Source organism: Pinus tabuliformis, chromosome 9, assembly GCF_031772625.1.
Source record: "Pinus tabuliformis cultivar Carrire ecotype Pingquan chromosome 9, CPIR1, whole genome shotgun sequence".
Taxonomy (NCBI): Eukaryota; Viridiplantae; Streptophyta; class Pinopsida; order Pinales; family Pinaceae; genus Pinus; species Pinus tabuliformis.
In genome coordinates, this window is record NC_142307.1 from 1458557531 (window position 1) to 1458574542 (window position 17012).

At 36.3% G+C, this 17012-nt stretch overlaps 1 protein-coding gene across 1 annotated transcript; it reads right to left on the bottom strand.

Annotated features, from left to right (window-relative positions):
* Positions 1–11186: 11186 nt before the first annotated feature.
* LOC149154084 (amino acid transporter AVT1C-like) lies at positions 11187–15647 on the bottom strand. Its single transcript, XM_089439664.1, has 11 exons — positions 14963–15647; positions 14101–14417; positions 13581–13795; positions 13330–13353; positions 13044–13224; positions 12705–12924; positions 12444–12579; positions 12009–12174; positions 11882–11925; positions 11696–11758; positions 11187–11602 (listed from the first exon to the last, which is right to left on the bottom strand). The coding sequence occupies exons 1-11, from the start codon at positions 15145–15147 to the stop codon at positions 11507–11509; spliced, it is 1647 nt and encodes a 548-aa protein (XP_089295790.1). The 5' UTR covers positions 15148–15647; the 3' UTR covers positions 11187–11506.
* Between the last annotated feature and the right edge of the window lie 1365 nt (positions 15648–17012).

The window sequence follows — 17012 nt, forward strand, 5'->3', positions numbered from 1 at the left end:
CACCGTTTGCATGTACGATCATTCTCTTATTCTTACACTCAGTATCTCCATGCATTCCTTTTCACATTCGCGTTCAACTACCCGTCAGCGAGTCTGGGCAGCCTCGGCCCAGACTCTACCTCACCAAGATAACATTGTGCAATCCTGGGAGGGAAGGCTCTATCTTCCTCTCCAGAAATGCGCATTTCTGCCCAGGAGCTGTTCTCCAGGCTTGATTTGCATAAATTTGAGGGACAGTGACTGTTGGCCCAGAGAATTGTGCATTGCAGTCACTAAGCCTGCAACCATTTCCAGTTGCGATTGCGCATTGTACAATTCCAGCAGTCCTTAGTCAGACTAGACTGTGCATTGCGTAGTTCCAGCAGTCAGTCAGCCTCCGAGTAGCCCAGACTGTGCCTTGCGCATTTTTGGCACTTAATCTCCCGACCTTTCAGCCGAAATTGCGTGACCTTCATGATAAGTCACACAAGTATGTTGCCAATCAGTTCTCAAGTTCATTTTGGTTTTTGACTGATAGATTGCTTGCCATGAGTGTTACCATGTCTCAGGGTATCACATGTGTTCATCTGCCTCTTAGCCGCACAGGTACAATGGTTTCTAGGAGAGCAGAGTCAAAGACACCATTCAGAGCACACTTGGGGATGCAGTGGATCAAGTGTCTATGAGCTTGCCTACTCATGAAGATATCAAGTTGTTCATAGGCAAGGACATAAAGATGTGATGGCCACAACATCACAGCAAGCACAATCCTGAACGACAGCTGAAGGCAACGTATCGGATGCAACGAATGCAAGAGGAAGGTTGTTGACAACATGGAGGCGGAACAAAGTTGCAAGATCAAGCGAATCCACTAATGATGAAAGCAACTTTGGAAACCCAGCCTATGAGGCGATGACGCAAAATGAAGAGCACGAAGACAGAGAATGGAACAAAGAAGGAGTTACATGTGTTGAAGCAACAACTCAAGGAATAACATGAGTTGCATAGACAAGCGAATGAGTTGCAGCAAGAACAGGAACAACAAGGGGCGCAACATGCACTCACGGATGAAACTGCGCCCGTACAAGTTATAGATCTATCCCAGTAGTGGCACAGCGCAGACATGGTGAGAAGTGTTATTGATCATATGCAATGGATTCAGCAGCATGCATGTCATTGTGCGCACACATGCGATCTAACCCATTCAACACACTCACCAAGGCAAAGACAAGAAGCAAGTCCAATTGGAGTTGAACATGTAGTTGACAATTTATGCACATGACCACCAGCGCACACTTGAAGATCAACATTGACACTATGCATCAGTGCATTGTCGGTTCATCCGGGCCTAAGAAGACCATGCGCATGCTAGCAAACGAGTTGGATGGAGGAGCCATACCAATGCACTCGGATGCAACAGAGGCAAGAGTCACTTCAGCAAGATGTCACAATGGAGCTCATGCACACCAACATGGACGACCAAGATTGGCATCAGCTCACCACCTTCACCATCATAAGCATGTCAAAGAGTTGGTCTCACCACAACGGACCAAGTGTCAGTGATGTCTTGAATGGCATGCTCAAGCCATTTGGTTTCACATGGGCACATATGCATTGTAATGTAACATATTTTCAAGTGGAAGTTCAAGTTTCGATTGTTGGATGTAACAGCCATAGAGTAGATGAAAAGTCATGAGGGTAGATGAACTGTCACAAAGGGGAATTTCAAGGGTCACCCCACCCTTTTCTATAAATAGAACCTCATAATTCATTGTAAAGGATTTCGGTCAGCCAAGCTTCGATAGGAGTATCTTAGAGAAATCTTGGACAGTATTGTAACGAGCCTTGGCTTCTCCATTACACAGAGCTAGTACATCTCTTTGGAGGAGCAGGCGATTATGGCTATAACATTCCACTATTGGAACTAGCGGTTGGACATGGATGTATTGTATGACTGGAACTTACACTTAATATAACACAGACAACAAATTTCATGCATATGTTGTATTGTATTCTATGCTATCTGGTTTACTCTAAATGATATATGTATTTGTTTGCTTACGCATGCATCTATGGACTATTTTATATAAGTATGTACGAATCTTTTTGAAATGTGTTGTTGGTTTAACCATCACTTTGGATTGCTCGCTAACTTGCTTTCCAGCTTGTGATGCATCTTCACTCATGTGTTCCCTTCCAAGACACATACTATTACAGGTTTCCAAGGGGCGCACTCACCTCACCCTTAGTGTGTTAGAACCTCTCATGCACCTTCCTTGGCTTGTTGCAGCTGTCACATCCTTGCTACCATAAAAGACATCTTACTTGCCTCTGTGTGAAATCGCGGTCAAGGCATTACCATACGAACCATTGTTGGGACTCCTACACCAAACGGTTTGAGGTCTAATTGGGACTTCTTACAGGGGAGATCCCCTTACATGTTGGCGGGTCCAACACCGTCAACAGAATCACATCAATAGGAGTTTTGACACAAAAGTTATGCCTCCCAGAAGTTGACCTATCATGATTAACCACCATAATTTGAGTGTATGCCATATCAACCCCCATTATTCATAGAAAAGGAGATGGCCACTTGAACGCTATGAAGAATAATATATAAGGTCAAACTGCAACTCATATTGAGGGTTGAATGGGTCAAATTAAACCTCTAGTTAGTGATCAGATGCTCAAAAAATATCTCAAAATTCAATTTTTTCTGATTGGTGTGGAACTTGGATGACCGTGTAGTGCTCGTCATCCTTAATCCATCGCAACTGATTTCACGCAAAACAAACTCTGTATGACTCCAGAAACAAGTTCTGTTCACTTTCCCAAATAGGAGAATTTTCAAAAAAATGGATAGCCCAGTCAACAATCCGTACTGCTAACGTGGCGCTGACTAGGCAAGGTATGTGAACATTGACTTAGTCAATGGGCTCCTCGATGAATCACCAGGTGACAAGTGGATTTGTTTCATTGGTTGAAATACCACATTTTTTATTGGTTGGAATGATGGCCAACCACGGGCTGACACGTGGCCCAGCCGGAGGCCGCCACGTGGCAGCCCGGGAGGCCACCAAAAACTTTGTTATAGTTCGGGCAGAGGTAACGGGGGTCAAACCCACGACCTCCCGACCATATTCCAGAGTTTCCTCCATTGCACCATATACATGGTCTTAACCATTATGATCGCGCAGTATATTTGAATTACGTTGGCGCGGAGTTTGGAGGAACGGGCCATGCCGTGTGGGGCCATCCCACGGTTACGGTTACATAAACTCCCTTGTGACCACCACAGAGGAGAAGTGGGGGGCCGACTGGTGGGGGAAATTTGTTGGCCTTAGCCCTCGGGCACGTGGCCCCCCCACGTGGTCTCAATTTTCAGTTCATAGGTGTTAGCAGGAATTTTAAGTGTCCAACAATTTTGCCCGGTTTTCGGTGAAATTTTCGCTCTGTTAGTGCGCTTTGCAGGTGAAATTGTAGGATGATGCCGGATTTTGTGGAATTTGCGTTGTGATTACCATAATATTGGGAAAGGCCATAACTTCTTCATTTTTTGAACAAATTAGGAGGAGAAAGAGGCTATACAGGCATTTTTGGGCATTATAGAGCCATTGGAGCAGGTTTCAGAGCATTATGAGTATTACAAACTGATGTATTCACATTTTTTAACATAATAGAGAGGGTCAAGTCATTGGAAGTTGGACCAAGGAGACGTATCCGTGAACTCCTTCATCATGTGTTGTTGTGATACTATTTATGGTGATATTTATGTCTATCATTTTTTGTTGTTCATTCAATTGTTTATGTTAATTTGCACATAAAATTTACATAAAAACACTCAAAAACCCATGTTTAAACTTGCAAACAATCACACAATTCCTCAAGCATATTTAATATAATCTGAAAGGGAATTTTAGCACAGCAAAATTATTTTTCTTAATAAGATCAAGTTTGGTATAAAAGATCTTGGTTTTATTTGTGCAAGAAGGATTTAACTATTTGCAAGTTTATGTCATGCTTACAAGGTTAAAACTCAAAAAGAGGAGAAGGGAAGATGGTTGAAAGCCCTGAAGTTGGGTCAAGGGGAAGGAGGGAAATGTTGCCACAATCTCCACCAACAGTTCTTCCTCAAGTTGAAATTGAGACTCCAGTGAGTATGTCTCATGAAGGAGAACCTACAAACATGACAGAAGATGATAAGGTCTTCAGGAAGGCTTTCTTTGATATGACAGAGATAGTGAAGGTACTCTATGAAGAGAGGAATACCATACTACAGGGTGAAAGTTGCAAACCTCCCAAAGGAGAAGGTGCTTCAGGAGGAGGATGTAATGAAAATGGAGGTAAACCTCAACCCTCTCCACCATATTTTTCATCTTCTTCTTCACAAACATATGCACCCTCTTCCACTAACACAACCCTTACGCATACTCAACAACATACCTCAAAAGGAACAGGTAAATCACCCTTGTTAAAACTTGATGTTAAATTTGAACTGCCCATGTATAATGGTGAAGTGAATGTAGAGAAGATTGATAATTGGATACATTAGTTGGAGGTCTATTGCAGAATTCAAAACCTTCAAGAGGATGACATAAAGATTCAATTGGCTTCCTTGAGAATGGAGGGTGAAACACTAGTATGGTGGGAATCAAAGACATAAGAGGAGATAAAAAACAAGGTAAGATCTCAATTTCTTGGTCTGATTCCATTGTTGCAATTAAAAGACAATTATACCCTCTAGCTTATATGCAGAAAGCCATAATGAATTGGTAGAACTTTAGACAACTTAAAGGTCAAAATGTGCAAGATTACACCCAAGAATTCAGAAAAAATGTCTCTAATGTTAGGTGTTGATTTGCAACAATAAAGGCACTTCTGATGGATGGGTTTTCTTCAACAATTCCACTTGGTAATAAGGTATAAGAAAGGTATCTACAACAAAGTTGTTGATCTACTTTCCAAGCCTATTATTAGTGCAGCTACTTTACTCAAGCATAATTTTGTTTTGCATGAAAGTTATATTGAGCAATATGCATTAGATAATGAGTTTCAATATGTTTCTGCAAGATTGAGTCAAGGTAACCAAGTAAAGGAATTGGATTATCATTTGCATGATAACTTGGTGTACCATATTGGCAAGCTTTGTATTCAACAGGGAGAAAAAGTCAACATCATAAGATAGGCACATACCTCTCTTATTGCTATTAATTTCAGTGTAAGTAAGACGGTGGCACATCTACAAAGGTATTTTTATTAGCCTCGTATGCTTGCAAGTGTGTCACATTTTATTAAAGGATGTTCATTGTGTGTAGTCAGTAAGCCTAATAATATGAACTTAGGATTGTACACACCACTTCCGGTTCCTTCGCGACCGTGGGGGAGTGTTTCTATGGAGTTTGTAGGATGTCTTCCATTGTCAAAAATAGGTCATGATTATTTGTATGTAGTTGTGGATAGCTTCAGCAAAATGTGTATTTTGATGCCATGTAAAAAAGTAAGTTACAACTGAACAAACTACTCAGTTATTCTTTCAGAATGTATGGGTGAATTTTGGATTGCCCACATCCATTCTTAGTGATCGAGATTCTCACTTTGTTGGGAATTTTTGGTCAAGCTTGTGGGGATTCATGGACACCAAATTGAAAAAGAGTACAACTTTTCATCTACAAATAGATGGTCAAATAGAGGTGGTGAATAGGACAGTGATACATCTTCTTCATGGGTATTGCAACAAGCATCCTAAGTTGTGGGATGAACATTTGCACTATATTCAACATGCTTACAACCGGGCCAAGCACTCTTCAACTCAAACATCGCCATTTGAGGCATGTTTGGGATACTTGCCTAAGTCTCCTTTGGATTTCATTTTTGGAAAATATGTTGCTATTGATGGTCATAGTGACATAGACAAAGCAAGAAGGTTCATTGAACAAATCCAATTGGTACACCAAAGAGTTCAAGAACAGCTTGAAAAGAGCCAAGGCAAGTACAAAGCAAGGCACAACAAGCATTGTGTAGATCACAAGTTCCAAGTTGGTGATGAATTTTGGTTTCACATTAGCAAAGAGAGGCTCTAAGGAGAAGGTAAAAAACTGAAACCAATTAGATATGGTCCATTCAAAATTTTGGAAAAGATTGGTAACAATGCCTTCAGGTTGGATTTGTGTTCATAAATGCAAATTTATGTTGTTGTTAATGTTGAGAACTTAAGGTGGTATGAGCCTCCTTTGATAGAAGATTAAGGATGAAATGTCCAAATTCCTTCCATTGAGGATTTTTCTCCTTAATACCTTGATGTACTACAACAAGACACCATTCTTAACGAAGAACAAGGTCTTCAAAACAAGGGAATGTGGATTACCTTCGAGTGGGGCTCAAGGGAAAAAATCCTTCAAAGGCCAAATGGATCTAGATTGGAAAGGTGAGAGAACTATACCCTTACCTGATGGACAACTAAAAGTGATCTTTTGGGGTCCAAAAGGCTTCCAGTGGGGAGGAATGATCAGGGGCTCAAAAAATAGCTCAAAATTCAAAGTTGTCGGATTGGTGTGGAACCTAGATGACAGTGTAGTGCTCATCATTATGAATTTGTCGCAACTCGTTTCGCATGAAATGGACTCTATATGACTCCATATTCGAGTTCTGTTCACTTTCCCAAACATGCAAATTTTGGACAGTGCAGTGAGCAATCCGTATAGATAACGTGGTGTTGATTGGGCATGGTATGTGGACGTTGGCTTGGTCAATGGGCTCCTCGATGAATCACCAAGGGACAAGTGGCTTTGTTTCATTTGTTGAAATACCATATTTTTATTCATTGGAATGATGGCCAACCACAGGCTAACACGTGGCCTAGCCAGAGGCCACCACATGGCAGCCCGGGAGGCCACCAAAAACTTTGTTATAGTCTGGGTGGAGGCAGCAAGGGTCGAACCCATGACCTCCCAACCATATTTCAAAGTCTCCGCCATTGCACCATATATGTGGGTCTTAACCACTATGATCGCGTGATATATTTCAATTACGTTGGCGCAGAGTTCGGAGGAACGGGCCAGCCCTCACGGGGTCATCCCACGGTTACGGTTACATAACTACCCTTGTGATCGACATGAAGGAGGAGAGGGGGCCCAAATGGCGGGGGCGGGTCGTTGGCCTTAGCCCCCGAGCACGTGGCCCCCGATGTGTCCTCAATTTTCGATTCGAAGGCGTTAGCGGGCATTTTAAATGTCTGACAATTCCGCCTAGTTTTCGATGAAATTGTCGCTCTGTTAGTGTGCTTTGCGGGCGAAATTGTAGGATGATGCCGAATTTTGGGGAATTTGCGTTGCAATTACCAGAAGATGGGAAAGGGCATAACTTCTTCAGGTTTTGACCAAATCAGGAGGAGAAAGAGGCTACACAAACATTTTTGGGCATTCTAGAGCCATTGGAACAGGTTTCAGAGCATTTTGAGCATTGTAAACTGATGTATTCACATTTTGAGCATAATAGAGGGCCAAGCCATATGGAAGAAAATGTTGACATCAAGCCACATCAAGGTAGATTTAGTCATGTTTGGTGAGAAAAGGCTAAATATGACATTATAAGGCATTTGATGTTTTTGAAGACTAAAGCCATTAATTAAGCTAGTGTCCAAGCATAGTCCTTTAAAGGGGGGAATGGAAAAAATAGGTTTAGAGCGCACAAGTAAATAAAACAACAAGAATAGTAGAAGAAGGGGAAGAACAAGAAGTGCACTTCTAAGAGGTTTATTTCATTGTTCACCACATAGAGGAATTTCATTTGCTCATTTGAAACTAGAGGACAATGCCCTAACTTCATGGGAAAGCCACACGAAAACCATGAGGATGGAGGGGGTTCCTCTAATGCCTCTAAGTGGGAGGATTTTAAAACTATCATAAAGTCCCAATTCTACCCTATTGGTTATGTACAGGACTAGTCGATTTCGTAGCATTACTTTAGGTAGAGACAAGGGGCGGAGAGCATAAGAGTGCACCTTAGAATTTAAGAAGAAATAAATAATGTTGAGTATTTCTCCTAGGAACCCAAACATACTCCTCAAGTATCTCATGGGTCTACATAGCCATCTGCAAACTACAATGATATTCTTCAACCTACAACAATGGATGAGGCTTGTGTATAGGCACAATACTTGGGAAACAAGGCCATAAGAAAGGTAAATCAAGTGGTACAAGGAAAAAGGAAAACCATGAATCTTCCAAGGAGGGGAAGAAGAAGTGGAAAGTGGAAAAGGAAAAAAAGATGGAAGCCACATCACACAAGTTAAAATATCCTAGCAACCCCTACAACCATGGTAACATTGATGATCACATAGAGGAGATGTGTTGGAAATTAAATCTAGAGCTAAACTTAAAGAATTGAAAGGAAGATGTGAAGAAGAAAAATACGATACCCATAGATTTAAACAATTATGTGAAAATGAGCTTGAACATAAATGAAAAGATTATCTATATATCAATGTAGAAGGGGGTGAATCTTAGTATCCTTTAGTAGTAGAAAGAGAGGGAGATGGCCAAGCTCTTCTACATAAGATACATGGATATTCATGTCACGTCATGCCCTAGTGGGAGGTAGATTTTCATTTTTCCACAACAGACCTTAGAAATGACTTCAATTTTCGTATTATTATCTAATTCAATTTTGACATAGCCTTTTTACCTTATTTTTAAACCTTATTAGGAATATTTACAGTTTTCCAATATATACTTTAATAACACGTTCTTTGAAAAATTACTAAATTCATGTTTTACTTATAAAAAGAAAAAGTGATGTGCCTCATGATGCTATAAAAACAAAATTACTTCTCCGTACAAGAGGAAAAGGCTTAACCTCAACTCTTATTATTTCCTTGACAAGGCTTAACGTCGAGTCTTATTATTCCTTTCTGAAGCTCTTTTCAAGCTTATCCCAAGTATTTGCCAGAGTTCCATTAAAAATAATGTTCATATAAACATTAATAAAATTTAAAATTAAATTAATATAAATATAAATATAAATATAAATGAGTTTTATATTTAAGATTTTTCATATTTAAAATTAAAATGAGTAATTTTTAATTATATATTATTATGATTAATTGTTTTAAATATTAAGATTAAAACTTCATTGTATTTAATAATAGTAAAATAATTAAAATATGGAATTTTAATTTCAAATTAAAATAAATATATATAAACTCATTACATAATAAAAAAATTAAAAGTAATTATAATTTTATAAATAAATTTTAAAAAATTATACCTTAATCATATTTGTTGTTTAAATTAGTTTTTTTTATTGTATATATGAATTCAGTACTTCAAAAGAAAATTAGGATATTTGAACTAGGAGTAGTTTACGAAGGCGGAGGAATTGTCTGGACGGTTAAAAGTGGCCAAAATCCGGGCAAAAAAATTCAAAAAAACATAGGCATTGTTTGAATCATGTTTTTGATGGTGGAAATACAATTAGCACCATCTATAACCAAAATTTCCATTACTTTCAGGGAAAAAAACATAATCGTTAAACACAGCTTTGAATTATAGAGAGTTCATTATTCAAACTTGTAATTCTAGCAAATCTCTATGAGGCAATTTTGATTAAAAAATATGTAAAAAAATCTAAAAACAACTAACAAATAACTTACTATGTTTCATATGAAAAGCCATCTTTCATATATTGATTTCAATATTAATTATTTTACAAATTTACCTACCTTATTATAAGGTATTCAATTATTCATTGACTTGTTAGTAGGTTTTCTATGACTAAAAAAATTTAAAATCTATCCAAAATTTATCATTATGAAATTAAATTTATTATGTTTAAATAAAATTCATTTTTATTTATCTCAAATATGATTGGTTGAAATGTCTCTCCTCTTATTGTGTAATGATGTCAAGAATTGACTTTTGTGTACTTTACTCTTAATTACTAGTACTATATCACTAATTACTATTTAGAATAAATATAAATAATTTGAAAAATAACATTATATATTAATTACTATGTAACATAAACACAAAAGGTTTGTAATTAAATTCAAAAATTTTATTCTCATTGGTGTAAAGTATTGAATAGACAATTTTTATGGGTTTTATTTTTTAATTTACAAAAAAATAATTTAAAAAATATAAATTTGAAAAAAATATGTAAAAATAACATGTGCAATTTGTACAACTCTCATTATATCAATCTACGCTCTAGTAACATGACATGTGTACTATAATATGAGCATTATATAAAAAAAATTGTCATCATTTAATATTAAATAAATAAATAAATTATTATCTTGTTAACATTCTCTTCAATGTCAATTATATATATATATAACTTTTATCTAACAAAAAAATGTTTAATTATATTAAAAAAATTAATAAATAAAAAAATATTAAAAAAATATTTATATAACTCATTCTACAATTTTATTATTGTTTGGAATACATACAACACATCATGACATTAAAATATTTTATTAAATTGAAAAGCAAAAAATACTAACGATAAAATAAATTAACTTGTTAACATTCTCTTCAATGTCAATTATATATATAACTTTTATCTAACAAAAAAATGTTTAATTATATTAAAAAAATTAATAAATAAAAAAGATTAAACAAATATTTATATAACTCATTCTACAATTTTATTATTGTTTGGAATACATACAACACATCATAACATTAAAATATTTTATTAAACTGAAAAGCAAAACGATAAAAACTTATTATATGAACTTTAAAAACAAATATACATAAATATACTCAATCTTATTATTTTAATATAAATTTTAATATTAAATAAACATATATAACTAACCAATTAAAAAATTACAAAATTAGTCTCACTTAGTACCATTAATGTATAATGACACGGAAACATGGCCCTTCAACCATACCATGTTAACCTGTATAATTCTTATGATGATTTGTAATTCCCATAGGGTTCATTATTCACATCTTCATTTTGTTTATGTTGAATGGCTAAATCAACTTAACACGGAAAAACTGTATAAAAAGATAAATACCACATTTTATTTATAAAAATTTGATCAAAGCTTTATATTATGTAATGTTTATCATAATTTATAAATAATATTTTAAAATAAAGTTAAATTAAAAATAATAATAATAAAATTAATTTATTAATAATAATAATAATTATTATTATTATTATTATTATTATTTAATTTTAAAATCAGCACAAATATAAATTTGATATTTAATAAAATTAAAATATACTTATCGATAACACTATGGTAAATATCTCTCTGGAAAAAAAACACTATGGTAAATAACCTAACTTTGATACAAACAAGGCACAATAATATTCGTCGGAATCAACCAACGAGAAGTCAAGCACAGAGGAGCTTGTGCTCCTGTTGCCATTTACAGAAACGGGATTACCTTCCAGAGTTATGGTTTCCATGCTTTCCTTTCTCATAACAGGCTTTTTCTCATGGAAAGTTTATCCCCATCAACTTCAGATGTGAAGCTTCTGTTGATGGAAATTTGTATTTACAATACTAATGCAAACTGTTCACAATTCCAGACACTGCAGAGTAGGTGCCAATTATAGCTGATACAACTCCCACGACAATTATGAAAATGCAGAGTATAAGCTGCAACAAACACAAAGTAACTGATTAATAATTCTGTGAAGGCAGGAATTCTCAGAAAATATATGTGCATATTATATGTAATTGTAATCATACCTCTAGCTTAGTTATTTTCTTGCCAGCTATGCTCATAAAGCAAGCACATGGTAGAATCAAAGCCTGCAATAAGAGCAGGCCATTTAGTCAAAATTATCTGGCCACCACTTTTGAATTTATTAATACAGAAATTCAATTTTTTCAACAGCAAACCAAAAAGTAAGTAAGTTTGTTTGAAAAGCTTACAACAAGCATCGTAAGCAAAGATCCTATTAGTGCCATTACAAAACCTGCAAGAATATTCATTAGTTTAGTGCATGGTACAGTGAAAAAAAATTGACTATATAGGGTTTGAAATTATAGGTATCCTTACCAAAGAAGGGAATTGAAAGTGCTACAATCAATGTTGAGATAACAAGACCCGTCCTGATAATGAATGAAATCCAGTGGGATTTCAATCTAGTTGTGGGTATGAGCTCCTCCATGCTAAGTGCTACAGGAGTGATGGTCAATGCATATTTTGTCAAAGGGTTAACAACCTGTTCAAGAAAACAATTTGATTTTTAGTCTTGTAATTGCAATGGATGGAGTATTTCAGAATATTTAAATACTCTTTATTGCAGATTCTAGGAATATTTTGGAATTTGATAGATTGAGAAGCAATTGCGACCAAATTCTGAAATATTCCCTAAATCTGCAAATTCAGAGAAGCAATTGCGATCAAATTCTGAAAGATCCAAAAGTAATTTGCATCTGCACACAGAATAGATTAGGAAGAAAACTTAATGCAGTGATGAATCTCAATTACCGTTGTCCACACAGCTAGTTTTGAAGCTACAAATCTCTTTGGCATATTGAGCGTAAACTGAGAATTGGTTTCATCCCCAAACATCGTATAACCCATGAGAGCTGTGACCGCATACATGATCGTACATATCGTAAAGCTGCAAAAATTTTAAATTATTCAGAGCAAGAGACAATGACAGGTTAGATGAATTTCATGGGCTAGTTAATCTAATGGAGATCTGTGGAATTACTTTTTGAATTCCCACCAAATAAATATAGATACCTTGCAATCAGCACAGCAGTAAATTGTGTTCGTTTTTTCATAGATGTATAGATGTTTGGGAAAACTGCATGACCAGAGTAGCAATATCCATAAAGACCGATTGCTACAGGAAGATTAGCTAAACTCAGTAAACTGCCTCTGTGGTGAAATCCAACTTGATCCACAGTTCCGACCCAGAACAAACAGAGAAAGACCAAAACTGATGCAATAACTCCTCCAGCTGTAGATTCACCAAATCGCCATATAAAGCTGTCAGATTTCGCAAAGGAATTGCTAAATATAAAATCTCAATATGGATCAAAGTGAATATTAAACCATTATATGGCATTTAAGGCAAACCTGATATGTAGGACAGAATGCTTAAATCTTTCAGGCATACAGTTGGAAGAACAACGATTGCAGTTAGTATTGCAAACAACTGTTTGGCAGGAAGCCGGATCCCAGCATAGTCAAAACTTGCATTTGGAAAGAGTGATGTTAAGTTGTCACTATCAAGTATAATGTATTCCACACAGCATGCCTGCATCAAGAATGAATGATGATCAGATTTAAACATAATATCAAATGTAACCAGATTTGATTTGAATATTGATCTAGATTGGGTTGATATGAATGGGAAACTTACATACAACTCAAGATAGAGAATAATCTGGGAATCACAACAGCAGAAAAGTTAGTACCACAATAGCAGTGAAATATGCAAAATAATAAATCTGGGCCTAGACCATCTAAGAAAAAATCAACAAAACTATGGTACGATTATACTATTTAAATCTACCTATTGTACTATTCTACAAATCATGAAAACAACAGGTCTTATTCCTTCTCAACCCTGGTTTCTTCAAAGTTATAATTAGAGAAGTAAAGAAAGCATACCGAAATTAGTATTCGACCCTTAGTCCCAAAGGCAGCCTGACCTATGTCAGGGTAGGTCTCAAGCCCTGGTTCACTTTCCAAACAGCGTTTTAAGAGTACACCTGTGTAGCAGGAAAGTACAGAAAATACCAATAGCACACCCAATCCCAGCCATCCTCCTTCTCTAATAGCATATGGAGTTGATAAGATTCCAACACCACAGAGCACGTTCATTCCTACAGATTGAGAAAACTGCTGTAAGAATATTGCAACCATGTTTATTTTATATTAAGAATCCAATCTAGTTTAAAGGTCTGGATTTACACCAAATAAAATTATCCTAAGTTGCATTTTGTGATCTTCCTATTGAAATTGAAAATGGGCCTCCCCATCAAGTTACTTAGCCATAGCTTAGCTGTTTATACAAATTGATTAAGCCCAGATTGAGGCAAAACAATTTTCGAAATCAAAATCTGCAATTCTGATGCAACCCAACGATCAAGCACTGCATAGTAACAAAAATGAACAAGACTGTACGCACCATTCACTAATGATTGTCCAAAGCTGCATTCTTGGGAAATTGGCAATTCATGAGCATTCTTTAATGCCAGTTCGTCATGTATAGCCTTCTTGGAACCAGCCTTCTTGTGTGGTACTGGGGGAAGCTGAGGATGAGCTGGTTCTTCTTTGTTGGGCAATAAAGGTTTTATTAGTGATGGAATGACCTCTGGAGTAGATCTCCTCTTGAGAATCGATGGAGATAGTATATTTGAAGCGCTGATTCTAGTAATGCTTGGTGTTCTCCCTAGAAACCCAATGTTTGGAGATGTTAAACTGCTGTACATGTCCATAGATTGCCTGCAAAAAAAACGGAAAAAAGGGATAAGAATACAGAGCCATAATTCAGCTCGAAATCATTTCTGTACCAAATTCTATAACGATGAGCTTCATACTAGGTAAAAATACATCAAATATGGTTTGGGCTAGTTAATTGCCCAACAAAACACAACAAAGCAAATGAGCTGCTAGTTAGCATCTCAGAAGACCTATCAGGAAAAGCAAAGAAATATGATCTAAATATAGCATCAAATCGAGTTTTCAAGCAATGCAAAAAGTTCAAGCATGCAATCTTTTATTAAATCAATAACCCTGTTACAGAATTCTCTGAAAAAGGATTTATTCCTCTTCCTTTCCTGCATGACTATGACAAACACAGAGACAGCCATCAATCTATTTAAATTATATGATCAACATGCAGAGATTTAAACATTTTAAACAGCCTTTTTCTTATTCTTTCCTATAATGTTCATTAAAATAGATTCGATAGGTTTAACATCTGTGATATATTCTAAAAATAGTTCTAAGACATAAATATCTCTAACAAAAACTAAACCTGTCATTACCTGTAACTCTGAGGCCATTGGGTATTATAGGAACCAGACTTATGCTGTCTAGGAGAATCTGGTGAAGAATCTGAAGAATCAGAATCATCATCCCCATTGATTTTCACTGTGTGTACATACTCATGCTCCTCATCACTATCAATGCAGAACCTGGTCTCTGTGGGAGTATTCTGGTTAGTACTCATCCTGCTCAACCAAAGTACTCTGCAGGAGATCTGAGAACAGAAGCAATTCTCAGAAACAGAGCTACGTACTTCACAACCCACTGCCTCTCTATGACAGAGCCTTCTGTCCTATGGAGAATGACAAAATAAAGTCGCGGTACTTTCTTATTCTACACTGCTTCCCCTGGCATTCAATACACTCCACACCTTGGGAATATCAGAAAAAGTGGCACCTCCTTTGTTGCCAATTTTTTAACTGTCCACAGTCAGATCACCCACACACATTCATCAGCTTTTTACGGATGTCATGCAACAAGAATCTGCAGAGTCCCAAGCGGTCCAAAATATAAAATCCGACAATGAGGGATATAAACAAAACAAATCCACCCGCTTATTTAATGACAACAAAGCAGGATCTGCTCAAAATCTACTTAAAAATTAATCCAGCGCACATGGGAGACCCTCGAAAATATAAAATCCGCGAATGGTCATATTACCGCAAATTGCTCGTAGGTTCCGTGGGATAATAGAATCGCATGTGTATTGATGAAACAAGCTTATCGGCGGAGATCTATGGATATATATACATATATATCCAGAATTAGCTTAATTGACCTAGGGTTTAGCATAGGGTTTCTACAAGCCCCGTGGGCCGACATGTGTATGTAATGCCACGTCATTGAGGCACTATTGCCATGTTGGAAATTTGTCCATATCACCCAACGATGACGACGAATCACTCACATCCCGCAAATCTATTCATGGGCCCACCATCTGCCACTTCCCATAAGTTTACTTTTTTCATGTTGGGCGACACGTGGACCCTAGGCATATGTGCTGGCTATTTGTTTTACGTTAATAACAATAAAGGGGTCTCTATTAAAAAAGAAATTTCTCATCTCCAATAATGGACCTTGTTGCCTCTGCGTCAGGCAAGTTGGTTGAACTTTCAAGTGTTAAAGGCGGTCACTTGTCCAGCTGTCTCTCATCTCTGACACATCACACTGGCTCTCATCCGTTACACGTCACACCATCCCATCGTTGCAATTATTATGTTCACGGTCGAGTCGTCGCATACTGTGCAAAAATGTCAGTTATGTTTATCCCATGTCCTTGCTTCCGTGCTTAAAGCATAAAAGCCAACACCTAAACTTATGTACTTACTGTCTTGTTTTTTCCAAAAAATAATTAATTTAATATTAAAATATTAAAGGCCAAATTTAATGAATGTGTTAGTCAAAGTGTTTGAGGTAGAAAGAAGTGAGTAATATGTCCAGGTAAATTTGTTACATAGAGTTTTGCATGGTATTATAAATTAATTCGTAATTTTAATGGAGGTTAATTATCATCCATTTTCATAAAGTTAAGTTTAAAAATTAATGTTTTTTTGAAAATTGAATAAGATTTTTAATGAAAAGTTTAATATAGGTCTAGGCATTAATGAATCAAGATCTCAAAATGTGAGGATCTTTAAATAGATAACAATATCACTTAGTAATATTATAGTAAATTGAATCTTCTCATGGGACTACTAAATTGTTGGCATAATTGCATGTTATCCCTTCCACCTAGTTTCAAATCCTATTGGGGGGAATCTGTGGCCCATTGGGGGACATCTCAAGGAGTAAGCTCCCCCACATTCATGGAGTCTCGAATGTTGCTAAGTCATGAATTACTGGTATATCTAGCTTACAGGTTGTTGGATATACTCTTGGTGTTATAGTGGTAGTTGTTAGGTTTGAAATTTGGGCCTCGCCAAGAATACTCCAAAAGTTGCCTATTCACCATGGTCAAAAAAGAAATATCAATATAAATTGAATGATTGAAATTAAAACCTCATAATTTGTGCTCCTTATCGCATATTTTGTAGATATATTATTCACATG

Coding starts and splice junctions, on each gene's coding strand:
- LOC149154084 (XM_089439664.1), bottom strand. CDS start 15,147: ATGAGTACTAACCAGAATACTCCCACAGAGACCAGGTTCTGCATTGAT. Junction 13,354..13,580: donor AGGGTCGAATACTAATTTCG/GTATGCTTTCTT, acceptor TGTGATTCCCAG/ATTATTCTCTATCTTGAGTT. Junction 12,175..12,443: donor AACTAGCTGTGTGGACAACG/GTAATTGAGATT, acceptor TTTCTTGAACAG/GTTGTTAACCCTTTGACAAA.